Genomic DNA, 16,565 nt, shown 5'->3' with positions numbered 1-16,565 from the left:
CCACGCCGTTGTGCTGCTGTTGGATGGAGTCTTCCTCAACCTCTCCCTCTCTCCTTGCTGGATCAAGGCGTGGGAGACGTCACCGGGCTGTACGTGTGTTGAATGCGGAGGTGCCGTGCGTTCGGCACTTGATCATCGGTGATTTGAATCACGACGAGTACGACTCCATCAACCCCGTTCACTTGAACGCTTCCGCTTAGCGATCTACAAGGGTATGTAGATGCACTCTCCTTCTACTCGTAGCTGGTTTCTCCATAGATAGATCTTGGTGACACGTAGGAAAATTTTGAATTTCTGCTACGTTCCCCAACACAATACTCCGGCTGGCCGATCCAAATCAATGGGGATGGAGCCGATTCAGTAGATGGGATAGCCTAGCGACTGAGAAAACTCGGCAGAATCAGGCGGGGTAGCGTTGGTGGAGTGGATGGTAGCCATGCTGCTCGGCGGGGAGGCTCGAGTGAGGAACGATGGCGCTGCGGTCCACCGATGTGTGTCGGAGCTGGAGGTGCGAGGCGGATAGAGCGGGCTCGTGAGGTGGAGCTGCGAGATCACGTCGATGGCCGGGGTGGTCGGGGAGCGGAGAGACCTCGTTGGTCAGAGGATCCGCGGTGAGACGGCGGCAGAGCAGGGGATCTGGTGTGCGAGCCGGCGGCGAGGCGACTCGGGTGGGAAGCAGAACTCGGGCATGGGCCGGCTATTAATGCTATCAAGAGATTAGGGGAGATGATTAGGAAAGATCAGGGCTTTCCTATTTTTTTTAAAAAAAAAATGGACGAAATCGGGAGCGTCGACTTAACAACGAATCTACGGACGTCGATTGGTCTGGCGCTTGCGTCGATTCAGACTACAGATCAGAAGTGTTTACCTTCATTTAATCATGTTACCATATTTAGCATGGTTTTTTACTAGCATGGCGGGACCAGTGCATGCGGATGGTAACTGTTTTAATTGAGTTACCATTCCTAACATGCTTTTTACTGCCATGTGAAACAACATATGTCACTAACCCAATTTATTCTATTACCAAGTTTTTCATGGACGATTACTAGGTTACTACATTTCTCATGGTTGATTACTATATGCCATTACAAGTAGGCATGTAGAAAGGAAAAATGGTGGTGGGACCATGCACCTGCATGTCCAGCCGGTAACCAAATTAAATATGTTACTACTTTTTTCTTGGTTGATTACTATGGGCCAGTTCCTTTCAGCGATTCTTTTAGAATCGCCCCCCTCTCCAGCTTCTCCTAGAATCGCCACTTTATTTTTTTTTACAATTCTATCTAGTTAAGGTCTAATTAGCTAGGATTGTAAAAAACATATGGAGTGGTGATTCTGGGAGAAGCTGGGAAGAGGGACGATTCTGATAGAATCGCCCAAAAGAACTGGCCCTATGTATCATTTGAGCATGCATGTAAAAAAGATAAATGGTGGCGGTGCGTGAACTAGTGGGTGCAGATAGTAACTGAATGTATTGGGTTACTATATTTCTTATGGTTGTTTATGATGTGTTGCTACGAGTGTGGCAATAGAGCACACGAGCTCGCTTGCTCCTGTTAGCTGCACCAATGGAACAATCACACATGGGCACATGTATTAAGTGTGGGTGTGCAAAACAGGGAAGGATATGCAGCATCCACGGTAGCATACGGTGACAGGTTTGGTTTAATGTGACGGCACGAAGACCGTAGGACATGCAACGGAAGATGCACATATGTTCCGTCGGTACAACATGTTTATTTATTATATTTTTTTGCAAGAAATACTATTTATTATAATTAGAGAACAATATATTTTTCGTTCCCCAACTTTTGTCGGATTCTAAATTTGATCCCGCAATTTTGAAATCGGACAACTTGCACCCTCAACTATTGAAACCGGACAAGTTTCACCCCGGTTTTGATTGCGCTGACTCCAATTCATGTATTATTTTCAAATTCGTGAATGTTTTAAAATTCACATACATTTTTCAAATCCTCTTAATTTTCCAAGTTTTCGCAAACTTTCCAAGTTCATGTAGATTTTTTTCAAATCCATGATTTTTTTAAACCCCTGTACTTTTCAAATCCATGTACCTTTTCCAAGTCCGAGTATTTTTTTAAAGAATCACATGCCTTTTTCTCAAATGCATGAAATTTTAAAAATTCGTGAACTTTTCAAATCCATGTACCTTTTCCAGGTCCGAGTATTTTTTTTAAAGAATAACATACCTTTTTTTCAAATGCATTAAATTTTTAAAAATTCATGAACTTTTCAAATCCATGTACTGTTTTCAAGTTCACATACTTTTTTTAAATTCACGTACTTTACTTGGAAAAATCATGAATTTTTTAAAAAATCTGAACTTAAAAAAGGTATGCAGATCTGAGAAAGTATACTAATTTGAAAAAAGCATGGGTTTGGAAAATTAGATGAACTTTAGAAAAGTACATGAATTTTAAAAAATTACTTGAACTTGAAAAAATTAAGTGGATTTAGAAACAGTTCATGGATTTGAAGAAAGTACGCAGATTTGTAAAATTGCCCAAACTTGAAAAAAGTATGCAATTCTGAAAAAAATTATGCAAACTTAAAAAAGTACGTGAATTGAAAAAAAGGCCGCTTGACATTACCATCAGTTCACACCTTGGACACGTACCTTGCACATATCGATATACAAAACCAAAAATAGCGTCTTTGATGCATGGACGGCCGTCGCTCTGTGTCGTACTAACGTTGCCTCTTCGGTCCCAAGCGAAGTGATGCTTCACGATTCCATGATCGGGCGAGTTCGTCCACGCCTGTGGATATTCGACCAATCGTGCTCTTATGTCTACATGAATTTAATCTGCATGTGGGAATTTATGCAACGTGACAATGTCTTAGAATAGACTAGATTTCAGTTGTTGATGTGGTGGGTAAGGTGTCATGAAATGAAATGAAATTCAAACATATATAGTGGGTGAGGACAAGTTGCTGTTTAAAATTGAAATTAACGGAGGGTCGGCTGATGATTCATGAAGTGTTGCAGCAATTCAAACGAAAGTGCGTTCTAGGTGCACTAGATGACTCTCCCAACTAGCCATGCCTTTATCTGATGTATCGACATATAGACTGAAACTTCAATTTTTCCTGCCGGAGCTCGTCTTCGTTTTCTTTTTTGAGGAAATAATGGTGGGTAGATAAGCAGTAGTTCTACATTTTTGCCTTAGACACCTCGTGAAAGGATAGTGACTGGGCTCTCGGCAGCCTATGACCTGGACTACGGGTAGAAGACGGAGTACCATGGAACGAACGTTACTGCGCTAGGTGGGCCAGCTGGCGAATTTATGGCAGCGTCCTCTGTACCCGCGAGCGTCTCTTTAGCAAATCCCGATGATGTCTCACGGTGTATGATACCGTGACCAGGCGAGGACGGGCACTCCTGTGAGTTTTTGGTGTTGCTACGACCATGCATATAAAAAAAAGAAATGGTGGCCGAATTAAATCTATTACTATATATTTCACAGACTTTTACTAGCAGGTGGAAGAATAATGCCGATTAAACCAAACGGTGCGTGCGACACGGGCGGAGCGAAGAATAAGCGTTTTACGCTCCCGCTTAGTTTAGCGCCACCGTATATATCTTTTGAGTCACACTTTTGTAAATTATTATTATTTTCCTTTTATATTCTCATAAAAGTTTGGTTATTATGGTCTACACAAAAACCGTACAGAAATATCTCGGTATATACCGAAACATAACCATATCTTAACTTCATATTCCATGTACCGAAGTATTAATACCTTCTAAGCAGATAAAATTGTATAAACCTAACCATGTAAATCGAATAAAAAAATACACACAATTAAATGCAGTTGCTGTGCATTTTTGGGTATTTCTAGGCAATCGCCTATTTGGCACCTTCAGCGCCCAATATAGGCTAGCGTGCAAACTAGCGCACACACCCCTCCCTCCCTATGACTCTTAATGCGCCAGCCCATCGAAGCGCTCGAGCACACAAGAGGGTAATTTCCCTCCCCGGTTTTGTGAAGCTTCCCAGGCCGGTTTGGGAAGCTTCTCGAAGCTTCCAATCGGATTGCTTCCTGGTTTTTCCAGACTGGTTTTTGTTTATTTTTTTATATGCGTGAAACTTTTTCAAATTCACGCACCTTTTTTTAAAGCACGTGATTTTCTTTCAAATTCCTGAACCTTTTCAAATCCGCTAACTTTTGTTTTCCAAATTCAATAAGAAAATTCAAAATCAGTAAACCTTTTCCAAATTCATATTTTTTTCAAAATTCATTTAACTTTTTTTCAAATCCATGATTTTTCCCAATATCGATAAACATTTGTTTTTCAATTATGCGAACTTTTTTCTGAATATCTGTGAACCTTTTTTTAATATGTGACTTTTTTCTAAATTCAGGAATTTTTTTCCCAAAATTGATGAAGTTTAACTAAATCCACAAACCTTTTTTCAAATCTGGAGCTTATTTTTCAATCAGCAATTATTTTAAAAAAGCCAGTGATTTAAAAAAATCATGTGCATTTGTTATATTAGTGATTTTTTTAAATAGTGATATTTCTTCTAATTCGGTGAACTTTTTCTTTTTTTATGATTTTTAGTTCCTTTTAAAAAAATCTCAAAAAGTCAACGGTCAAATGGACAGGTCAACCACGAGCACGAACGAGAAAACCAGTGACTCCCCAAACCACGATCGCCTCATTTGTTGAGCGACCCATGAGGGGTGGTGCGTGGCACTGACTACTCTACTTTACTTTCTCTCAAAAGAAAAAAAGACTACTCTACTTTACTTGGCGCAAAAAAAAGACTACTCTACTTGGCGCTTAAGTTTGCAGAATGCACTAAATTCGCCTCTTTTGCCTAGAAAAATGTGAATTTTGCTAGTAGGCTTTTGGCCCAAAGCCCAATTGAAATTCTGAAATTCTTTTAGTCCATTCATGCACACATGTGAGTGGAGTGAGTGAGGTTAAAGTTTAGTCCCACCCCGGAAGTTGAGAGAGAGTTGCACCTCTTTATAAGGTGAGCTCTTCTACCACTTGTATGAGCATGAGAAGAGGAGACCTACACGCGCGCTCCTCCTCCTCGCTCGCCACGCCACGCCACGCCACGCCACGCCACGCCACGCCACGCCACGCCGCCGCTTCGTATGGTTTCTCACCACCGTTCCAGATCATTGCGCCGCCAAGCAAGTATTCTCCATCTCTCCTTCCGGCGTGCACCGCGAGAAGGGACAGCAGGCCTCCGGAACCCCGCCTCTCGTGATCCTGTACGGGAGAGGGGCGATCAGGTTTTTGGGGAGCGCACTCGCGCGACTGCTGGCAGCGACGACTTCGCGAACAACGACTTCTTCCCCGACCTCGGCAACCTCGTCCTCGACGACATGGGCGACAACGTCAACGCCGGCGGTGCTGCACCCGCTGCACCGTATGTGATTCTATCCTTCCTGTTCGAGATCGTGGTAGAATTCATGATTCTAGTATGTGCCCTAGATGTGATATGTTCATCTGCTATGCTAGTTCGCATGATTAGTTTAATCTCTGCTGCTGTGGTCATGATTTATCTTCTGTTTATTTGGATTAAATCTCGTAGTAATTTGCTCATATTTCCAACAATCCAAAAACCTTATTATAGGCAATTTACTCCGAGTGGTTTTGCTGCGCATCTGAAGCCGCCTGCCTTTAAGGGGGCGCAATATAAGAGGTGGCGCATGAGAGCAGTCTACTGGTTTCAGACCATGGGCTGCTATGATGCCACCAAGGGCAAGCCTGAGGGCGATCTTAATCCAGCACAGCTGGAAGCTTTTGAAAAGATCGATACCCTCTTTAAAGGCGCTCTTCTGAGTGTTCTTGATGACTCCATTGTGGATTCGTATATGTCGTTTGACAACGACAAGGACATGTAGGCTGCGCTCGAGGCCAAGTTTGGTGCCTCGGACGCCGGCAACGAGTTGTACGTCATGGAGCAATTCTATGACTACAAGATGACTGATGAGCGCCATGTTGTACAACAGGCTCATGAGATACAGTCGCTCGCAAAAGAACTTGAGTACTTCAAGTGTGTGTTGCCGGACAAATTTGTTGCCGGAGGCATCATTGCCAAGCTTCCACCTTCGTGGAACAATTTTGCTACTTCCCTGAAACACAAGAGACAGGAGTTTTCCGTTGCGGATCTCATTGGTACTCTTGATGTTGAAGAGAAGATGAGAGCAAAGGACACACGTGCTCGAGTTGCTGAGGGAGGTTCTAGTGCCCACATGGTACAGAAGAAGAACTCCCAGCCCAATAAGTTAAAAAACAATAAGAACAAAACTCAGGGCAAAGGCAAGTTTGATACAAAGAACAAGCCATCACATTCTACCAACTTCAAGAAGAATTCTCATAAGAAGGGGAAGGGACTTTGCCATGTCTGCGGTGATCCTAATCACTGGACTCCGAAGTGTCCTAATCGCTTTGAGGAGCGCGAACATGAGAAGAGCGGCAAGTCTGCTAATGTTGTCATCGGTGATACTGATATGAAGAAATCAGGGTACGGTATTTTTCCTACCATCCTTTCAGTATTTCAATCCCCTAATTGGTTGATTGACACCGGTGCCAATGTACATGTTTGTGCTGACGCCTCCATGTTTTCTTCTTACCAGGCAACAGGGACTTCACCCGTGCCGATGGGGAACGGGTCACATGCCATCGTTCGAGGTGTTGGTACGGTCGATCTGAAGTTTACTTCAGGGAAGACTGTGCGTCTGAAGAACGTTCATCATGTGTCGTCCATCAATAAAAATCTCGTTAGCGGTTCCCGTTTATGCCGAGATGGTTTTAAGTTGGTTTTCGAATCCAATAAAGTTGTAATTTCTAAGTGTGGACAATTTGTTGGAAAAGGCTATGAGTGCGGAGGCTTGTTCCGCCTATCTTTGTCAGATATTTGCACTAATGTTATTAATAATGTTTGCCACAATAATGAGTCTGATATTTGGCATTCACGACTCAGTCATATTAACTTTGGTTGCATGACGCGGTTAGCCAATATGAATTTAATTCCAAAATCTCTACTGTCAAAGGCTCCAAGTGCCAAGTATGTGTGCAAAGTAAGCAACCTCGCAAGTCCCATAAGACTGCAGAGGCAAGAGACTTGACGCCACTAGAGCTTATACATTCTGATCTTTGTGAGATGAATGGCGTGTTGACAAAAGGTGGAAAGAGATACTTCATGACGTTGATTGATGACTCCACTAGATATTATTATGTGTATCTTCTGAAATCAAAAGATGAGGCTTTGACTGTCTTTAAAAACTATAAAGCTGAGGCAGAGAACCAACTTGATCGAAAAATTAAACGGCTTAGGTCCGATTGTGGTGGAGAGTATTTTTCCAATGAATTTGATCTGTTTTGTACGGAACATGGTATAATCCATGAGAGGACGCCTCCCTACTCACCCCAGTCAAATGGGGTAGCCGAAAGAAAGAACCGAACTCTAACTGATATGGTTAACACCATGTTAGACACTTCGGGTCTATCCAAGGAAGGTGGGGGGAGGCGCTAATGACTGCGTGTCATGTCCTAAACCGAGTTCCCACAAAGCATAAGACCATGACTCCATTTGAGGAATGGGAAAGGAAAAGGTTAAAACTCTCTTACCTACGTACTTGGGGTTGTTTGGCGAAAGTCAATATACCAATTCCCAAGAAGCGCAAGCTTGGACCAAAAACCGTGGATTGTGTTCTTCTGGGCTATGCTTTTCATAGCATCGTCTATAGATTTTTGATAATAAAATCTGAGGTATCCGACATGCATGTTGGTACGATTATGGAATCAAATGATGCAACTTTCTTTGAGGACATATTTCCTATGAAGGATATGTCGAGTTCATCAAATCAGAAGATACCTACTCCATCTAGTAAGGAATTCACTGTAATTCCTGAACCCACCATTGCGATGGAACACGTTGAGAATCCTGTTGAGGATAACAATGGAACTCCTATGAGGAGTAAGAGACAGAGGACTGCAAAGTCTTTTGGTGATGATTTCATTGTGTACCTCGTGGATGACACACCCAAGACTATTTCAGAAGCCTATGCATCTCCTGATGCTGACTACTGGAAGGAAGCTGTACGTAGCGAGATGGATTCCATCTTAGCTAATGGTACCTGGGAGATCACTGACCGTCCTTATGGGTACAAACCTGTATGATGTAAGTGGGTGTTCAAGAAGAAGCTTAGACCTGATGGTACGATTGAAAAGTACAAGGCACGGCTTGTGGCCAAGGGTTATACCCAGAAAGAAGGTGAAGACTTCTTTGATACTTACTCACCCGTGGCTAGACTGACCATAATTCGGATGCTACTATCACTGGCTACCTCACATGGTCTTCTCGTTCATCAAATGGACGTTAAGACGACTTTCCTCAATGGAGAGTTGAAGGAGGAAATTTACATGGATCAGCCAGATGGTTTTGTAGTACCTGGTCAGGAAGGAAAGGTGTGCAAGTTATTAAAGTCTTTATATGGCCTTAAACAAGCTCCTAAGGAGTGGCATGAGAAGTTCGAAAGAACTTTAACTGCTGCCGGCTTTGTAGTAAACGATGGTGACAAGTGCGTGTACTATCGCTATAGTGGGGGCGAAGGAGTTATTGTTTGTCTGTATGTCGACGACATATTGATCTTTGGAACCAAACTTGATTTAATCAAGGAGGTTAAGAATTTCTTATCTCGCTGTTTTGAGATGAATGATCTAGTAGTAGATGATGTTATCTTAAACATCAAGCTGTTGAGAGATGAGAATGGTGGGATCGCACTGCTTCAGTCTCATTATGTGGAAAAGGTCTTGAGTCGTTTTGGGTATAGCGACTGCACGCCTTCTCCAACTCCATATAATGCTAGTGTGTTGCTTCGAAAGAATCGAAGGATTGCTAGAGATCAACTGAGGTATTCTCAGATTATTGGCTCGCTTATGTATTTGGCGAGTGCCACGAGGCCTGACATCTCTTCTGCTTCTTAATGTGTTCCAAGTGGTTTATTCGGGTAAGCAGAGATGTTGTCCTGCAGAACATCTTCCGAGGAACACACCTATATGAATTTGACTGTTAACGTCGCAGTCTGTGAGAATTGGGTGTTCTCTAATAAATTCATGAAAGGCCCTGGAGTATGACGTATACGCTCCACCCGCGGGGAAGCCTTGCGGCAGCCCAGTATCGGTCAAGAATTTGTGTGAAACTAGTTTCACAGAAAACTTGTAGTTCAAGGCATAGTCCATTATTCAAGTTGTGATCTAGTGTAGCATAAATTTCTAAGTGGAAGTTCAACTTCACAGTCTCCACTAAGCACCGATATATAAAACAATGTTTTGAAACTAAATAATGAGATGTGCCAATGAGACTTTGTGGGGGATTGTTGGAATTTTGCTAGTAGGCCTTTGGCCCAAAGCCCAACTAAAATTCTAAAATTCTCTTGGCCCATTCATGCACACATGTGAGTGGAGTGAGTGAAGCTAAAGTTTAGTCCCACCCCGGAAGTTGAGAGAGAGTTGCATCTCTTTATAAGGTGAGCTCTTCTACCACTTGTATGAGCATGAGAAGAGGAGACCTACACGCACGCTCCTCCTCCTCGCTCGCCTCGCCACGCCACGCCTCGTCACGACGCGCCGCGGGTTGCGGGATTGAGCCGAGCCGAGGACAGAGCTATGCACGTTGTCTATATTTTTGCTGCATGGGAAAATTAATGAGTCATTAATTAATAATTAACGGACGCGTTAATTACCGAACCGTTTCCGATTCTTTTGGATCGTGACGACTCGGACATGGGGTTTACTCCCATGACCTACCCGGCCCGCACTATATAGTCAGGCAGATGTCTACCCTAGCGGCCGCCGCTTCGTATGGTTTCTCACCACCGTTCCAGATCATTGCGCCGCCAAGCAAGTATTCTTCATCCCTCCTTCCGGCGTGCACCGCAAGAAGGGACAGCAGGCCTCTGGAACCCCGCCTTTCGTGATCCTGTACGGGAAAGGGGCGATCAGGTTTTTGGGGAGCGCACTCGCGCGACTGCTGGCAGCGACGACTTCGCGAACGACGACTTCTTCCCCGACCTCGGCAACCTCGTCCTCGACGACATGGGCGACAACGTCAACGCCGGCGGTGCTGCACCCGCTGCACCATATGTGATTCTATCCTTCCTGTTCGAGATCGTGGTAGAATTCATGCTTCTAGTATATGCCCTAAATGTGATGTGTTTATCTGCTATGCTAATTCGCATGATTAGTTTAATCTCTACTGCTGTGGTCATGATTTATCTTTTGTTTATTCGGATTAAATCTCGTAGTAATTTGCTCATATTTCCAACAGAAAAACTAATGCCCGATCGGATGACTGGATGTAAGATAGCGTCCTAGAAAAGCATATGTTAGCCGAGCAGGAACAAAAATACCAAAGCCTGATTGTTGAAAGATTGGATTATAGGAAAGGTGTGACTGGATCTCAGTAGATTGAGATTTAACCAATTCTCACTCAACTAACATAACATATAATAGAAAAGAAAAAAACTGAAAAAACAATTAACACAAATCTCAATGTAAGATTTCACGGATATAACATCGATCCAGACTTAGCAAGAATGTTATAACGACCCCTCTGATGGCAAGCGCAGCTTTAGTTTCACAGCTAGGATTGAGCTAAAACGACACAAGTGTCGTTAAGATTCCAAACCAAACAAAACCAGTCCATACACACATTTTCGCTTGACCAGATGGCCGGCACGGGCACCGTAGCTTTTCTGCTGGTACCAGTCGCATTCACGAGTGCGACCTGCGCCACCTCGCCACGGTGGGCGTGCCCGTCGCGGGCGTCAACGCGGCGGCAGCGGCAGCGCGGGCCTTCTTGGACCCGCTGAGCGGCGTCCTTTCCATGCCGCTGTCGGAGTCATCCACCCTCGCGGCGTCCTCGCCGCCGCCGCCACCGAACAGGAACGCTCCCCACTTGAACAGCCCCCGCCGCCGCCTGTCGGAGCTCAGCCGCTCCACCTGCGCCTGCAGCGCGTGGCATTGCACCTGCACGCACGCATCAAGACGTGAGCAACCAACGTCGACCCATCAACGAATTAACCGTCCAGAAGGTGGATGCACACAGAATGTACAGTCAGTACAGACCTGGAGCCGAGAGACGTCCTCGCGGAGGCGACGGAGCTCGTGGTGCTGCGAGACGACCTCGCGTTTGGACGGGCACCGGGCGGCGGCGGCGGACGAGGAGGAGGTGAGATCAAGGGCGCCGGGGCTCCTGTTCTGCAGGGAGCGGAAGGAGCCGCTCCAGTCGGCGAGGCGGCTGAGCTTGCTGCCGTGCTCGGAGAAGAGCACCTGCACCACGCAGCGCACCGGAAGGCGGTCGTTCTGCACGGCGTGCGCCGCCGCCTCCGTCGACAGCTTGCGCGCGTCGATCAGCCGGCACAGCGACCGCCGCTCCTCCTTGCTGGCGTGCGGGTGCGCCTGCATGCACGCCACACGTGTCACACCCATCAGAATCAACGGCACGGACCGGACCCCGAGCGCAACTCGTGTATCACCAACATACTCAGGCCTCTTCATCCATGTGCAAGGACAGACGGATAATGCAAAATCATTGTGAAACTCAGCTCTCGCTCGCCAAGCAGCTCACGTGATTTACATCGTGACCTACGAAGTACCACTGCGAGTCCAAGAACCAAGATATTTCTTTACTTTCTTTCTGGTGTGACTAGACTCTGCATTGTTGGAGATGGTACAAACGGGTAGGTGTAGATCTGGGCGGGTGGGCCCTAATCTCGTCCAGCAAAGGACAAGCGAAGAGAAGGATCCCACAGGAACGGGTGGGGAACTAGGGTGTTGTACACTATCTACCAACATTCAAAAAAAAAAAGAAATGAAAAAAATTTATAACCCACCTTTTTTTATAAGAAGCTAAAGGATTTTGGTGCAAAACATAGTGGTTTTCTTTGTTTGATCAAAGAGATTTCATGGTAAAAGAATGTATTAAAATATTAAATTTTGTATGAAAATGCTTGGATCTAAAGATGCTAGTGGCATGACTAGAACAAAATTCTAGTACTAGTGAGGAACTCGTGCATGCTTTGTCGAACAGGCTCTGAGCGCAAAGCTCAAAGCATGCTAATACTAGTACGACTGATGCCGAATGAATAATACTCCTGTACTGTATCATATGCGTATGATACGGTCCAACCTGAATTACTGTGGTCAAACGCACAGAAACATGGGTGTACTGTGGCCTTACATTTTTTTTCTTTACCTCGAGCGTAGCATGCATGCGTCCAACACAGTCACATCGGGCAACGTATACAGCTCCCATGCATGGAACCACGTGCACGCCCTGTGAGAGACTGTCCTATTGGAGCTGCCTTTTCGGCATATCACATCGACAAAGCCAACGGCTGGGCTGGTGGAAAAGGGAACCACAGAACTTGCATACACATATGCATGCCATGCCATGCTCGAATGATTTGCCTCACCCATCAGCATCAGGCATCAGCTACACTGACTACAGTGCAATGCTCGAGTTTTGACCTCGCGCCTTGAGGAGCAACAAATTGACTAGCAATTGGCTGGATACCAAATGACCATATCAATCAACCTCTAAAAAAGTTGTCAACTACAATTAGCAAGTTCTGGTATTACTACCCATTATTGGCATGTCAAAACATTAGAGCCAATTTTTGATACGCGGCCCAGTTCGGAAAGCCTCTACTCCACAACTCCACTCTCGGAGTCGGTGGAGTTGTAATTGAAAACTGTGAAGCAGCTTTTTTCTAACTCCATAACTCCTGGAATTTCGTGGAGTTGGTGGAATTCCGAACACGCCTGTAGTAGCGACTATTAGTAGATCTCAAGTGGAGAGGAGATACTGGTTTAATTGAAATTGTCAGATAATATATGCTTTCTTGGCGGTTTGTTGGGGATCTCGGTACTCATAGATTTTCTTTGGAGTTTGCTTACCGAAAACAATATAGTAGTACTACTCCATTTCTGTGCGTTATATATTCTCTTTGTAGTACGTATTACCTTGTTTATCGAGATAGTTCATGTACTCCCTCCGGTTCTTTTTACTCTGTATATTAGAATTTTCTGAAGTCAAACTTCACAAAGTTTGACCGTATTTATATGAAAAAATATCAACATTTGCCATGCTAAAGTTATACAATATGAAACTTTAAGTCATGACACGTCTATTGATATTGATTTCAGATTGTGAATGTTGATACTTTTTTCTATAAAATTGGTTAAATTTTATGAGGCTTGACTTCAGTCAAATCTTATATGCGAACTAAAAAGGAACGAAGGGAAGGGAGTACTATCTCAACTTTGAGCAAATATACTGTGAAAAAATCGAGGGAGTGCAGTGCTGCTATATTAAATTGGCAGCAACGTTGGAGTGCTGCTTACTTTTTTATCAACACGTCAATGATTCCATTTCTGCTGAAAGTTCGAAAGATCAATGGCACGCGTGCAGACTGAAGAGCATGGCGCGAGAGGGACGAGACCGTTTTTTCTAACAGGAGGCATGATGGCATCACTGCCATGACGATGTACGGTCGAGATTAACTAACAAGACACACCATAAACATGTTTAACCGAGCAGAGACGCCGCACTTACCTTAAGGGAGGTGTCCACGGCGCGGTACAGCCCGTCGTCGGCGGCGCGGGCGTACGCGGGCACGGCGCGCGCGAGCTCCTCGAACTCCGCCGGCCGCAGCCCGGCCTCCAGCGCCGCCTCGGAGAGGTACGCGTCCACCAGCTTCGCCACCCTGGCGGCCGCCGCGCCGCCGCCGCCCGCCTTGGCGCCCTCCCGCAGGAACCCGCGCACCAGACGAAGCACTAGGGGCACGTCCAGCAGCGTCGTCGTCGGGTGGTGGCGATCGCGGGCGGCGGTGCCGTTGCCGAGGCCCTGCAGGCCGAACGCTGGGATCATGACGGCGCCGAGAGACGCCTGGTCGAGACGCCGCGCCGCGCGGGCCTCGAGGTCTCCCAACAGCGCCGCGTCGGCGCCCACCATGCTCCCGGCGCGGAGCAGGCGGAGGAGGAAGTCGCACGCGATGCCGTCGTCCCTGTCTTCGCCGGCGGCGTCGTCGGGCGGGAGCGCGGCGACGAGGGACTCGAGCAGGAGCCGCTTCTTGAGCCATGTGGCGGTGGGGCTCTCCGGGGGCAGCTGGAAGCGCCCCGAGGGGGACGACGCGGCAACATCCGGGAGCCACCTGGCCGCGTAGTGGGACATCACGGAGGCGAGGTGGTCGGAGGAGGGCGAGGCCGCCGCCGCCGCCTGGGGCTTGGACCGGATGGCGGCGATGGTGCGCGCGAAGGCGTCGACGTCACTGATGGCGACGCACGCGTCGTCGCTGGCGCCACGCGGGGGCGTGCCCGCGGCGGTGGCGGAGCGCCTTGGGTCCGGCGAGGAATAATGGGCGCCGGTAGGCTCGACGGTGGCGCGCGGGGACGGAGAGCTGGAGCATTGGGTTGGCGACGGAGGGTTCATCGTTTTGCGCGGGTGTGCTCAGTCCTAAGCTGAGGCTGAGCCCGAGCTCTTTTGTTGGAACTTGGAACAAGCGGTCTGCGCGGCGGTGAGATGTGTGTGCCATAAAACTTCTCACAGGGTCTGTTGTCCCGGTTCGTAAGGGCCTTTTTCCCGGTTCCCGAACCAGGACTAAAGGGTCGGTACTAATGTCCTGCCCCTTTAATCCCGGTTCAATCCAGAACCGGGACTGATGGGCCTCCATGTGGCTTGTGCGCGGAGCTCAGGCAGGAGACACTTTGGTCCCGGTTGGTGGCACCAACCGGTACCAATAGGCATCCACGCGTCAGCATTTCTGTAGTTGGGGTTTTTTTTGAAAGGGGGTTGAAAGTTTTGGGGGGTTAATTTAGGTGTTTCATATATTGTGTTAGCTAGCTATAATTAATAGAAAGAAGTGTCATCTCTTATGTTCGTGCTAGATAGACGCTACGTATTATACATATGTATAGAGAGGACTAGACACGCTAGCTAGCTAGTAAGCAAACGAAGGAAATAGAAGATCGTCATGAACATATATGCATACAGAGAGAAGTGATATCGACCACCTCTCCTTCTCCGAGAGATTGGTCGAACAACAAGTTCTCGTATATCTATCCGACACTACCGGCTACATATATACAATAATTATCTCTTACAAATATAATCATACAGACTCATGGTCCATATAGTATTCTCCGTCTTCAGCGATCACGTGGTCAAGAAAGAATGCCGCCAATTCCTCTTGAATTGATCGCATGCGAGCTGGTGCTAGGAGTTCATCCCGCTTCCGAAACATCTAATTTGAAGAAGGGGGTCAATACATATATATATGAATGAACGAAACTCAACATAAATGATGGTAATAAAATAAAATTATGAATGTTGTTATACGTACTTCATATTGTTCGTCAGTGTAGCCCCGCTCACAGGTCGTGTGGCGGATGGACTCGCAAATATAGTATCCACAGAAATCATTCCCTTGTTCCTGCCACAACCACTTTACAAGAAATAGAGGTCAATCAAACTGATAAGTAAGAATGCCAAATGATATTGATGAAACTAGCGCTTGAATCAATAGGAGATGCGGAACATGCTACTATAGTACTTACTTTCGGGTGTCTAAATTGCAGCTTCTTCGAGAGTCCTGGAGCTTTTTTGGAGAATTTTTTCCAAACCCTGCCAGACAAAGAAAACAATTACTTGATATATCAGGAAATGAACAAAGTTGCTGATATGGTGGATAATGATTGATTTAACTTACTTCTCAAGCATTTAAGTCATGTCCGCATAGTCCTGGGGATCTTTTCGTCTTGAGTCTAAGACGGTTACTAGTCCCTGCTCAAGCTTAATCTCTAGGAGAATATAGTGAAAACTGCACACGCATGCATAACTCATCAATTACATTACTATAACCTTGACTAATATATAAGGGAAACCGAATACGCACAAGACAGTAACACTCACTTGAAGTTGTAAAGAAAGAGTATTATATCTTTGTTTTCATTTATTACCAACGATCGTAGCAAGTTGGCCTCGGTATCTGCGGCATAAAATTTAACCTGAGTTGCATCTATGAGATATGTGTTAATGAACCCAATATCACCGACTTGTCTTTTCTTCAATTCGGCGATCTTCAATCTGCATAATATAGTGAGTATGATTATAAATACATGCAATGAAAGAGCTGAGCTATATAGAGAGACTTAATGACAGAAGTAGTACTACCTACAGACAGTAGCAGGTGACCGTTGTTTTATCGAGGGCCAATTGATTGAAAAACTAAAAGAACTCCTCAAATGGAACAGGCAACAGTTCAATTCCAACGAGGTCATGCTCCTTTTTAACTTTCACAGACAAAGTACTCCTCCCCCAGAGTCTCTGCAGATTTTCAAGTACCAATCATGCAATCTTCGCATCATCGTTGATAGAGATCTTTCATCTTTGACGAGAGGCTTCCCGTACTCGTATCTTTGTATCTCCACCTCCATGGGTTCATAATGTACATCGTCGGGCAGGTAATCAGCAAGATTGCTATAACCGGGCACCATCCTCGGATCATTA

At 45.8% G+C, this 16,565-nt stretch overlaps 1 protein-coding gene across 1 annotated transcript; it reads right to left on the bottom strand.

The window, feature by feature from the left end:
- Window positions 1-10,415: 10,415 nt before the first annotated feature.
- LOC123040530 (coleoptile phototropism protein 1) lies at window positions 10,416-14,573 on the bottom strand. Its single transcript, XM_044463349.1, has 3 exons — window positions 13,614-14,573; window positions 11,123-11,455; window positions 10,416-11,023 (listed from the first exon to the last, which is right to left on the bottom strand). The coding sequence occupies exons 1-3, from the start codon at window positions 14,487-14,489 to the stop codon at window positions 10,769-10,771; spliced, it is 1,464 nt and encodes a 487-aa protein (XP_044319284.1). The 5' UTR covers window positions 14,490-14,573; the 3' UTR covers window positions 10,416-10,768.
- Between the last annotated feature and the right edge of the window lie 1,992 nt (window positions 14,574-16,565).

This window comes from Triticum aestivum, chromosome 1A (assembly GCF_018294505.1).
Source record: "Triticum aestivum cultivar Chinese Spring chromosome 1A, IWGSC CS RefSeq v2.1, whole genome shotgun sequence".
Classification (NCBI taxonomy): domain Eukaryota; kingdom Viridiplantae; phylum Streptophyta; class Magnoliopsida; order Poales; family Poaceae; genus Triticum; species Triticum aestivum.
Note: the sequence above shows the minus strand (reverse complement) of the source record. Positions and strands in the feature narration are given on the sequence as shown.